At 35.4% G+C, this 13,307-nt stretch overlaps 1 protein-coding gene across 4 annotated transcripts in view; it reads right to left on the reverse strand.

Moving 5' to 3' along the window:
* The window catches only part of LOC138333332 (protein Aster-C-like), a 49,044-nt gene that overhangs the window by 5,556 nt on the left and 30,181 nt on the right, over positions 1-13,307 (reverse strand). For all 4 annotated transcript variants that reach the window (XM_069281640.1, XM_069281642.1, XM_069281641.1 and 1 more), the window contains 7 exons: positions 6,522-6,625; positions 6,036-6,131; positions 3,382-3,459; positions 2,441-2,488; positions 1,766-2,111; positions 1,163-1,220; positions 922-963 (listed from right to left, as the gene is read on the reverse strand). In XM_069281640.1, the coding sequence (XP_069137741.1) occupies positions 922-963; positions 1,163-1,220; positions 1,766-2,111; positions 2,441-2,488; positions 3,382-3,459; positions 6,036-6,131; positions 6,522-6,625 (772 nt within the window). The remainder of the gene's footprint in view (positions 1-921; positions 964-1,162; positions 1,221-1,765; positions 2,112-2,440; positions 2,489-3,381; positions 3,460-6,035; positions 6,132-6,521; positions 6,626-13,307) is intronic.

The raw sequence follows: 13,307 nt of genomic DNA on the forward strand, positions 1-13,307 counted from the left end.
GAATAATTTCATCCAAGTTTCAGCCAAATAGAACTTAAGAAGTGGTTCAAAATGTGTTTTCAAGATGGCTGCTGTGGTGGCCATCTTGGATTTTGGATCGACTCGAAAAATAACAACACTTTGTTGGGACCATACCAGGATCATTTCATGCAAGTTTCAGCCAAATCACACAGGTAGAACTTGAGAAGATGTTCAAAATACTTTTTCAAGATGGCGTCTGTGCCAGCCATCTTGGGTTTCAAATTGACCCGAAAAATAACAACACTTTGTTGGGACAATGTCGGGATCATTTCATGCAAGTTTCAGCCAAATCACATCAGTAGAACTTGAAAAGAAGTTAAAAATATGTTTTCAAGATGGCGGCTGTGACGGCCATCTTGGATTTCGGATCGACCCGAAAAATAATAACGCTTTGTCATGAACATGTCAGGATCGAACATGTCAGGATCATTTCATGCAAGTTTCAGCCAAATCGCACCAGTAGAGTTTGAGAATAAGTTTAAAATGTGAAAAGTTAATGCATGGCGCACGGCGGACGACGACGGACGAAACATGACGACTATAGGTCATCCTGACCCTTCAGGTCAGATGACCTAACAAGTATAGAACTAAAATGGGATGCCTATTGGTGCCCTACTTCTGAGAGTTTATTTTAATTGAAAGGCTAAACTTTTTATTTGATTTGAATTAAAGAATAAGCCAGGTTTAGAAGGTGACAGAAAGTCATACAATCCCAAGAAAAACCACCTATCTATAGTCAGTGATTATAAAACTGCCTCACATGGGATTCAAACTCGTGACTCAGCGGTGAAGCGCTTGGAAACCTCAACCTAAGCAAGCTTATCTTAAAGTTGTAGGATTCATGATGATATAAAGAGGCTAAAAAGTCAATACTAGGTATGACTGATACCGAATACTCACATTATTGAACATATAGCCAACAGCAAGTTCGTTCGAGGAACCCTAAAAAGACAACAGAATTGGTTAGTATCAAAATTTTAATCCATGTTTTGAATTCTCTGAAAAAGCCCTCCTAATTTTCAGTCCATGTCCTAGAATATTTTTACAAAAAGTTTTGGGTCATTCAGTCAAAAATATGAAGTAATTGTCACAGCTAAGTTTACCTTGTTTGTTTTGCAGCATGGAAGATAAATGTACTTACTTTTGAAATTTCACAGCCAGCTGTGAAAATGCTGCATACATTTTACGACAATCAAAACCTGAAACAAAAAAGATACTTTTATGATATATTGATTCCTATTGTAAAATGACACCTCAGAAAGACTTTCTGACTGCTGTCAGACATTTCATCCCAATATCAATATAGACAATAGGATACATCAGTTACAGGCTATATTAAAATCAGAAATATCTTGATAATACAGACTTCGATATGCAATTTATCAATGATTTGCAGATTACTTAGATAAAAAAGACAGACATTATATGACTTTGTTTTATTCCCCCCCCCCCCCCTCCTGAACAGTCTTTTATTAAATTATCTTATCACTCTAAGATGTACGATAAAAACCATCTCTGTATAAGGACCATCTGCTTAATCAGACCACATTTCTAAGGTCCCAAAACTCAACAATTCAACCTGCATATAAAGGCCACCTAGCTATAAAGACTATTTTCCCCCTGTCGTTGGATTGGTAGTCTTTATAGACAGGTTTCACTAATACAGTAAGAAATCTGAAAAACAAATACATTATATGTCAACACAATAAGTCATGCCCAGTTTGAAATACATTGTAGTACTTACATTGGAAAAAATAGGGAATGCTGAATTTTGAACTTTCTGTAACATTGTCCTTCTGAACTATCACCTCTGCTTGAACAAACGCATTGCGTTGCATCGTGTTCTCAGACTCCGTAGCAACCTCCTTATTACAGCTGACATCACTGTTGTCAATGACACCACATTCTGGACACACACTGGAGTCCGACTCACAAGAGTTGTTTTTACCGGACTCGCCTGGCACACCGATAACATTGTTATTGATACTATAGTCAGGACTAGGCACTGTAAATGATTTACTGGTTCGTAGTTCATACTTTCTATCAGGGTCGTCCGGTACAGTTTGGTCTAGAGACAGGGTGAAGGATATCTGTGGCAATGAAAGTATGACAACTGTCCCTTACAAGTTTTTAGGTCATTTTAATTATTGTTAATCAGCTACAGTCAAAACAGCACATGTTAATATTTACAACTGTCAGTATTTTCCTGTATTATCTCGTAAGTTTCCATTCAGTATAACTTGAATTTGTTTCAAAAGAAGAATCTGCAGTTTACACACACAAAACTTAAACAAATTCTGTATTTCCATTTCCAGAAAAGATTAATCATCCTCAGATCATTGTTAGAAATTTTTGTTGAAATTATCACAAAACAGCCAAACTCTTATATGTGAACAAAAATAATGACAGAGGTACTTACTTCATTTGAGGTATTTGAATCACTTCGTATATGAACCAGCATGTCATTCTGAAACAAAACATTCAAAACTTATCACAATCATGCTTATACATAGGGATTGAATGCATTTTTCTAATTTTCATAGCGGCTATGAATAGCAGAAGCTATCTACATATCCCACGGAGCGAGTTAGCGCTCTTCGGAAGAAACCTAGATAGCTTCTACTATTCATAGCCACTATGAAAATTAGAAAAATACATTCAATCTATATATTTATATTAAAATAATTTATGAAAATAAAAATTATTGAAAGGTTTTTATATCATATTTAATATTATGACATCCATATACGACGAGAAACGAGATTAATGGAACAGCTAGATGACAAAATCGTTCCACAACGTCGCGTTTTCAAGCTTCCGCCTTCCGGTCGACCATTTTTAGCAAATGACAAACAATAAATAAGAAATATAGTTAAAATAAGATTTGATTGACTTACTGATTACAGTAAACCTTAGTTGATTCTATATCAAGAAACAACACATTAGATATTATACATTAAAATATTGTGGGGGACTATTTTTTTTCAATTGATATGAAACTGGCACATTGTTTGAAATCAGCTGATTGATGCACGAGAATCGTTGTATTCATAGTGTATTCATAGTGTTTTCATAGGCAAATGTTTGTTTTCTTCAGTTGGTTGATTTATATAGTGACGAAACACTAAGAATGTAAATATATATAAATGACACTGAATGAAAGGCTACAAAGGTAATTTGAGATAAGAATTTCCAAACAGTAATTCATGGAATTTTACACCCGCAAAAATCAGTATCTATACAGTATACTCCATCCCAACTATTACACCATAATGACATCTTTGAACAGAAAGTCAAATTCCAACTTGAGCTAAAATTCTTGTGAGAAGTTACTATTGTTACTTTTGATAAGAGGCTCACCTGTTGTTGTGTCTTTTTCCAGAGGCTATACAAAAACTTGTAGGTGTTGTCTCTAGAGATGAAGGAGCCAAAAACATACTGAAATATGGAAACATGTCACATTTAGACACAGAAATCTCAAGGTCAAAAACCAGGTCACATATAGAAACCTCAAGGCCTCTTAAAAAACGTCAAGGTCACATAAAGAAACCTCACAGGTCATAAACGTTTACATCAAGGCCACTTAAAAAACGTCAAGGTCACATATAGAAACCTCACAGGTCATAAACTTTTACTTCAACGCCACTTAAAAAACGTCAAGGTCACATATAGAAACCTCACAGGTCATAAATGTTTACATCATGGCCACTTAAAAAAGGTCAAGGTCACATATAGAAACCTCACAGGTAATAAACGTTTACAATTATCAAGGCCACTTAAAAAACGTCGCAGTCACATATAGAAACCTCCAGGTAACATCAGTCAATATTAAGGCATCAATACACATATGTATTGGGGAGTGGAAAGTTCACATGACTTTCTAGTAAGATTTGGTTTGGTTCGATTGTTTTAACATCCAATCAGAAACATATACCGTATTTTCCCTATTAAGAGCGCCTCCTCTAATAAGGGCGCCCCCACGTTTTTTGCTGAAAAAATCAGCTAATTTCATACAATTTTTGTGCCAGATTGTGACGATTTGTCTTTGCAGACGCTAATAAAATACTGTTTCACATCAATCTGATGCTTAACAGATATCCGATCAGCTATAAATGTATTGCACTGGGCAACTTAGGACATCTTTGCCAAGTGTTTACACATAGAAACAGCGAGAATTCCATGTTCAAAACAAAACGTGTCACTTGAATGCCCCACACACGTGTATGGATGAAGACTAACTGGCAACAACATTTTAGCGATGTCTATACAGGTTTTATGAATACTTACTGTATGTCTATGATAAAGGTTACTAAATAACAGGCATGTTATCATTTCTAAGCATTTAATTGTGTGCTCTTGTCGGTATTTCCCATCTGCCACAAAACGAAAGTAGCGATCGAAAGCACCGTCCGCCATTTTGTGTACGCATGGTAAACAAACAGGCTAGCATAAAATGCCAAAATTCCGTGAAACATACATATTTAACCAATGTTTAATACTTCTGGTGCAAACATTTCTTCATAATTATGTAATTTCAATACTTACTTGACTTCAAAACGTAATTTGGCTATAGTAAGTTTCAGAAAAATACGAAACTAAAAGCAAGATGACTATAGTCTGTTTCAGAAAAAAACATCTAAAAATGGTCTCAAATAACGGCGCCCCCCTAGGCCATTTACCCGCGCCCGGCGCCCTCATTAGGGAAAATACGGTATACATAGAGATTGGAAACTCCTTCTTTGTCTATGTTGACAGGCAGAGGGACCTCCAGTTTATCGGTATTTTCCCTTGGCTAACTTCTTTTTAGTGTATTCCTTTAAACATGATATTTTTGCATCAACACAAAGTTTAAATATTATATCATGGTTTGATGTGATCAGTTTTCCCAATTGATGTTATTTAATATGATTTTTGAAAGTATTAAAATGAGCAATTTTACCTGATTTTTCGAAAATCAGGCATTCAAAACCGGGAGTGCAATTTGTTTTATTAATATATAAGTTAAAATATTATTTTTTCTTTCCAAAATCTTACTCAAACCATCTGAAAATTACTGAACTTTTATAACATATCAAAGTTATTCTGCTTTATTTAACTATTTAAGAGTTTATCTAAAAGCCCCTAGGGACATAGAGAGGCAATCTGCCTATCGTAAAAATGGCGAAGTTGCCAATCTCTATGTATATATGTTTCTGATCCAATCAACCACTAGGGTCATGTAAGGATTGTTCCAAGAGGCCGATAGACCTTGATGAATGTCTAAAACAATAGTTTCCTTGATTTCTTGGTTGTTGGTCAATGCTCAAACACCTAAATGCCCAAGATACTTAAGACAAGTTAACCTAATATTGGATTTGTGATCCTAACTGATCCAAAGTCTGCATAGTCAGGAACTCTGACTGTTCAATAGCTTTTAGCAGCCTTGGTCAGTGAACACCATCAACAATTGATTCATTGATTTACTTTGAGTAACGTCTTGTGAGAACTTTGTCCGTGTGAAAAACCAGCTGAGCATTAATATTGCAGCTAGACACTCTTCAGAGCATTTCGTTTAGGGACGACCATCCTTTTTCTGGCTGCATGATCATCAAAAACTGCTTCATAATATGAATATTTGATACATGTTTGTCTATATATGAATGAAGCCAAATTGCCACTGCTGTTGAAGCACCAAAGGGCACCTGACATTAACACCATGGTACACCAGTTCTGATGAGAGAAATGTAGGTCAGTTACCTCCAGAAAGAAAACATGACTAGCTGATACAACGATCCTGACAGTCTTTTACCGAACAATGCCATAATGTTGTAATTAGTCCAAGAATTCTCCGGTAATAAAGGTGTATCAGGGAGAATTTGACACCACTCCATTGATACCACTGTCATACCTGTCGTCATTTAACCTGAGATAGGTGACCTAGCTTTGTAATCAGTATTATGTCTATTCATTAACTCTCTCTTTTCCTATTGATTATGTCTGATGAGAATACCTTGATTTTCATGATGAAAACTGACCTTTTCCTGAGCTGTCTGTAGACCAATGGCATTAGGGATGATCAGGGCTGTCTTCTCACGAGTGATACTGATCACTTTCTCCATAGGAATCTCTTGCTGTAAAACAAATCACACATCTCCTTAATACCTTACTTACTACCTTATCTGGCAACAAGCAGTAGTTTTAATTTCAATATTCTCAGGGAGGCACACCTTTTAAATTCGGAAAACATATTTTTCTTCCTTAAGATATATATATAAATATATTGACTGCGTTTTTTTCTGGCCCAAAATCCATCCAAAAATATCAGTGAAAAGAGGTCCGTTATATAACCCTGATTATATTACATCCTTATAAAAATACATGTACTGTATTAACATCCCCCATCCCCGGAATCAAACAACGTTTTACAACTGTGTGATATTGATATTGTATCCCATATACATGTACATGAAATTCATGTTAGGGCACGGGTGCTAATTACCACCTATACGGTAGTAACTTACCAGCCTGCCCCTGCCTCTAATCCTGGAGTAGAAACAGAACCAGTTCTGTGACACATACAGATTTCCCTGTAGTAGGATGTCTCCGAGGAAGGCACACGAGAAATCTACAAAATACAATCATAGTGTTACATAACATATAATTACACTTATTTCATTATTCTTATACTTTATTATACATGTTTGTATAAAAATGAATGGTGCCCGATGGGAGAATCAAAACTCCAGGCTATAACGGTGATTAAGTACAAAAGGTTATTTTAAACAGGTCAACAAACTTGAAAGGTGAACTCAGTGATAGGAGCGACATTTCCAATTTTATGAGAAATTCAACTTCCTCAGGTATTATTTCACCTTGACCAAAAGTTCAAATATCTCATTCACAAGGACACGCATTGATGTTGTGTAATCACAGTGTAAATATAAACCTCAATAATCTGCGAATTGTTGTTATATCTCATCAGTCCTGTGATGGTGTGAACATATTTCTGAAAAGCTTATTTCTTGTTTTTTTTTTTTTTTAATGAAGTGGTCAATTGCCGATATGACCTTTGCTGTTTTGATTTATACATAATGTAAAATTAAGGAATGTTCATAAAACTGAGCCCAGTAATGCATGAAAAAACAAACACTTGATCATCTTGAGTGAAGTGAAATGATGTCTCAAGAACAAATTGGATGTAACTCTTTCTTCAAACCATTTAATGAATCTATATAAATGTTTTCACTAGCAAATTGATGTTTCTTTGTGACAGCTAATTTTTAGACTTTGAGGAATAAACGGCCATGTATATTGAACATGCTTTAGATCTATCTATCCTATGTACACATTAGTTAAGATATCTTGAAATAGACATTCCTGAGTTTGTAACAATACTCTATACAAGCAATGCTTGAATAAACCTGATTTTCCCGAGTAAACAAACTGACAGTTTCCAATTAAAGAACAATATCTAATAGCCATGGGTAAATAGGAAGGAATCCAAAAAACATACATGTATATTTATCACACAATGGTAAGTAAATAGGTGAGTACAGAAAAATACAAATGGAAAAGTGAATTTCATGAACAGGAAAAATATGAATTCCTATATGACAGAGTAAGTCAATTTAACTGACAGGAAATGTGAATTTTAATGACAGGAAAGTGAATTTCAATATTTGAAAATCAGAATTTTTTTTTTGGACAAAATGAATTGATAAGAAGAAACATTATCACACACTGACAGACAATACATAAAACCGTTCGTTATTGATTCCAACCTACACCTACCACATCAATCATAATTTGGTGTAAGTTGTTGGGGATGTAAAGAAGATTGAATATGGATATAGATCAAAATCTGTGTCTCATCAATTATGACATATAAGTATGTATTGGACTCATTTCTTCACTTACTGAGGATATATAGTCACACCCTACACATAACAGTAATTAAGCAAGTGACAATCCGATCTGATACCAGATTCAAGCCTAATGATTCCCAAATTGAACCATAAATTATATAATTACCAGCCATATGTGTTAACTTTTCTCTGCTTTTCAAACTTTAACTACAAACTGCATATGAAATTTGAGACAGATCACTTCAGCACTTTCAGAAAATTAGTGGTAATAAACTTCAACTATCAAAATCCAAGTCCCAACATGCAATATGCACAACTAGGGGTCTAGAGGGACCTACATCTGATGATGGTGGACTAAAAATTCCGAATTGGTATATACAACTGGTTCAATTTAACATTTCAGCAAAACCATTAAGGCTGATATATAGTTGTCAGCAATTTTAAACAATCAGTGAGCCATAATTTACAATAATCGTTAATTTACCTATTCTGACCTCTGACCTCCAGACAATACAGGGGTTTTGAGACCCCAAAACGAAGTTGGTAAAGTATTATTTACCATCGATTAGTCCCCACCTTCTGGTGATTATGACGTCATTACTTGACATGATTTTTGTGACGTCATAATCACCAGAAGGTGGGACTAATCAACAGAAAATTGTTCTTTATCCAGGTCGTTTTGAGATCTCGAAACCCCCATATTCAACAGCATTTTTTGTTAATTGATAAGGAGTGTAATGATGTTTAAGTTAATCTCCCGAGTTATATCTCCTTGTGAACGATGCTGATAGTGTGAGAGATACCTATTTATTGTCTGCTAGCTGATTATTAATGATACCCATCTACTGTCTGCTAGCTGATTGTTAGTGATACCTATCTATTGTCTGCTAGCTGATTGTTAGTGATACCTATCTATTGTCTGCTAGCTGATTGTAAGTGATACCTATCTATTGTCTGCTAGCTGATGTGTTAGTGATACCTATCTATTGTTGCTAGCTGATTGTTAGTGATACCTATCTATTGTCTGCTTGATTCTATCTATTGTCTGCTAGCTGATTGTTAGTGATACCTATCTATTGTCTGCTAGCTGATTGTTAGTGATACCTATCTATTGTCTGCTAGCTGAGTGTTAGTGATACCTATCTATTGTCTGCTAGCTGATGTTAGTGATACCTATCTATTGTCTGCTAGCTGATTGTTAGTGATACCTATCTATTGTCTGCTAGCTGATTGTTAGTGATACCTATCTATTGTCTGCTAGCTGATAGTGTTAGTGATACCTATCTATTGTCTGCTAGCTGATTGTTAGTGATACCTATCTATTGTCTGCTAGCTGATTGTTAGTGATACCTATCTATTGTCTGCTAGCTGATAGTGTTAGTGATACCTATCTATTGTCTGCTAGCTGATTGTTAGTGATACCTATCTATTGTCTGCTAGCTGATTGTTAGACTATACCTATCTATTGTCTGCTAGCTGATTGTTAGTGATACCTATCTATTGTCTGCTAGCTGATTGTTAGTGATACCTATCTATTGTCTGCTAGCTGATAGTGTTAGTGATACCTATCTATTGTCTGCTAGCTGATTGTTAGTGATACCTATCTATTGTCTGCTAGCTGATAGTGTTAGTGATACCTATCTATTGTCTGCTAGCTGATTGTTAGTGATACCTATCTATTGTCTGCTAGCTGATTGTTAGTGATACCTATCTATTGTCTGCTAGCTGATGTTAGTGATACCTATCTATTGTCTGCTGCTATTGTCTGCTGAGTGATTGTTAGTGATACCTATCTATTGTCTGCTAGCTGATTGTTAGTGATACCTATCTATTGTCTGCTAGCTGATTGTTAGTGATACCTATCTATTGTCTGCTAGCTGATTGTTGTGATACCTATCTATTGTCTGCTAGCTGATAGTGTTAGTGATACCTATCTATTGTCTGCTTGCTGATAGTGTTAGTGATACCTATCTATTGTCTGCTAGCTGATTGTTAGTGATACCTATCTATTGTCTGCTAGCTGATTGTTAGTGATACCTATCTATTGTCTGCTAGCTGATTGTTAGTGATACCTATCTATTGTCTGCTAGCTGATTGTTAGTGATACCTATCTATTGTCTGCTAGCTGATTGTTAGTGATACCTATCTATTGTCTGCTAGCTGATTGTTAGTGATACCTATCTATTGTCTGCTAGCTGATTGTTAGTGATACCTATCTATTGTCTGCTAGCTGATTGTTAGTGATACCTATCTATTGTCTGCTAGCTGATTGTTAGTGATACCTATCTATTGTCTGCTAGCTGATTGTTAGTGATACCTATCTATTGTCTGCTAGCTGATAGTGTTAGTGATACCTATCTATTGTCTGCTAGCTGATTGTTAGTGATACCTATCTATCTGTCTGCTAGCTGATTGTTAGTGATACCTATCTATTGTCTGCTAGCTGATAGTGTTAGTGATACCTATCTATTGTCTGCTAGCTGATTGTTAGTGATACCTATCTATTGTCGTCTGCTAGCTGATTGTTAGTGATACCTATCTATTGTCTGCTAGCTGATTGTTAGTGATACCTATCTATTGTCTGCTAGCTGATTGTTAGTGATACCTATCTATTGTCTGCTAGCTGATTGTTAGTGATACCTATCTATTGTCTGCTAGCTGATTGTTAGTGATACCTATCTATCTATTGTCTGCTAGCTGTAAACTATCTATGTCTGCTAGCTGATTGTTAGTGATACCTATCTATTGTCTGCTAGCTGATTGTTAGTGATACCTATCTATTGTCTGCTAGCTGATTGTTAGTGATACCTATCTATTGTCTGCTAGCTGATTGTTAGTGATACCTATCTATTGTCTGCTAGCTGATTGTTAGTGATACCTATCTATTGTCTGCTAGCTGATTGTTAGTGATACCTATCTATTGTCTGCTAGCTGATTGTTAGTGATACCTATCTATTGTCTGCTAGCTGATTGTTAGTGATACCTATCTATTGTCTGCTAGCTGATTGTTAGTGATACCTATCTATTGTCTGCTAGCTGATTGTTAGTGATACCTATCTATTGTCTGCTAGCTGATTGTAGTGATCAGCTGTTAGTGATACCTATCTATTGTCTGCTAGCTGATTGTTAGTGATACCTATCTATTGTCTGCTAGCTGATTGTTAGTGATACCTATCTATTGTCTGCTAGCTGATTGTTAGTGATACCTATCTATTGTCTGCTAGCTGATTGTTAGTGATACCTATCTATTGTCTGCTAGCTGATTGTTAGTGATACCTATCTATTGTCTGCTAGCTGATTGTTAGTGATAACCTATCTATTGTCTGCTGCTAGCTGATTGTTAGTGATACCTATCTATTGTCTGCTAGCTGATTGTTAGTGATACCTATCTATTGTCTGCTAGCTGATTGTTAGTGATACCTATCTATTGTCTGCTAGCTGATTGTTAGTGATACCTATCTATTGTCTGCTAGCTGATTGTTAGTGATACCTATCTATTGTCTGCTAGCTTTGTTAGTGATACCACTATGTCTGCTATGTGCTAGCTATTGTTATGATACCTATCTATTGTCTGCTAGCTGATTGTTAGTGATACTATCTATTGTCTGCTAGCTGATTGTTAGTGATACCTATCTAATGTCTGCTAGCTGATAGTGTTAGTGATACCTATCTATTGTCTGCTAGCTAATGTTAGTGATACTTCTATACTATTATTGTCTCTGCTGTTATGTTAGTGATACCTATCTATTGTCTGCTAGCTGATTAGTGTTAGTGATACCTATCTATTGTCTGCTAGCTGATTGTTAGTGATACCTATCTATTGTCTGCTAGCTGATTGTTAGTGATACCTATCTATTGTCTGCTAGCTGATTGTCCAGACTATTTTCCCTATGACACAAATATAATGAAAACCACCCAGAGTGATTGATTTTACCTCAATAATACACAATATATCTGGTAGATTTGTAAAGCATTTCAAACAGACAACAGATTTGATTTTACTAGTGAAAAGAGTAACTGACATATTGAAGCTATTCAACACTAGTTTGGCCCGTGTATTGATTAAATCTACATTATATTGTCACAATGCCATGCACAACTCACAATATCATTACCATTGTAATTTTTTTAAATCTAAATTTCAAATATCTTGAAAATATTTTTATTATAAGTTAAACTCTTTTTTTTTCCAAATTCAATCAACTTTAAACAGTTTTTAAATAAGATGATAGAATAATCAATGTATACATTACAACACCTATCTCCACATTTACCTACTTGTGTACAAGATCAAAGAACCCATACCCGTCTTGTTGGTCCCCTTTTATTTTGGTAAGGAAATGCTATATTTTAATGACCTATTCAGACAATCAACAATGGCAATTGAGTCATTATGCTGTTCTGAAACATGTTGTTTTGTACACAGACCACTTTTCCTGATCTGGCCCCTAACATCAACAATTAACTAATGCAAAACACATTGTTTTGTTTTACAAGAGCCTTTGGTAAAAAAAAATATATATATAATTAAGAAAAAATTAATAAATACTCAGAACAGTCTGTAAATACCACACAACTGAGAGAGGAAAATGGTCATGTGGTCTTTATACACAGGTTGAATGAGACTAAGTCATGTACCCCATGATACCCGATAACGTTCATGCTGGACATACTCTCCAGTGGTGATAGAATGTAATTCTTTGTAGTCTTCCCGCTGAAATGACGTTAGCTGGGGATATCATCTTTTGACATCATTCCATCACCAATAGAAACAATAGTCCCACACAAATGTTATCGGGTATCATGTGGTAGGTGATTTAGTCCCATAAAGACCATTGCGTGGAAATGGACTTTTTGCAACTCTACTTAGTGGTCTTATTCAACAGGCAGTCTCTATACAGAGGTGGTTGCTAAGGTAGGTTTGACTGTATTATGAAGTAGCAAAATGACTTCTATACAAGTGCTTACCATACTGTGTAACTATATCAGGATGTATCACAGCTGCCAGACATTTAAAGTCTTACTACACCTACCTACTAGGGCTGATTAGTTATCCTACCAAAATGTCACCAGAGTCAATTGAAACACAATAAAATGGAAACAGCATGCACAGTTTTAATGTGAGAAAAACAACTTATATAATCACCAGGAAAGATATTTTTACATTGGCAATGCAATATATTGCAGTCACCATTCTTCTCTAATGAAGCTCTGGCAGTATCATCTCACATTTCACAGCTAAAATATGTAACATTTTATTTTGATACACAACAACTCCACAATGCTGAAATCTGATAAACTTGACAGATTCATTTTTCAAGCAAATATCATCAATCCTCTTTCCATGATTGACAATTTCTGAAATTTCAGAATTATTTGAAATAATTGACATTTGATGCATATGAGCTTGTGAAAGCTGCTACACGTTAGAATGAGACAACC

The sequence above is a fragment of the Argopecten irradians genome, chromosome 10 (assembly GCF_041381155.1).
Source record: "Argopecten irradians isolate NY chromosome 10, Ai_NY, whole genome shotgun sequence".
Classification (NCBI taxonomy): domain Eukaryota; kingdom Metazoa; phylum Mollusca; class Bivalvia; order Pectinida; family Pectinidae; genus Argopecten; species Argopecten irradians.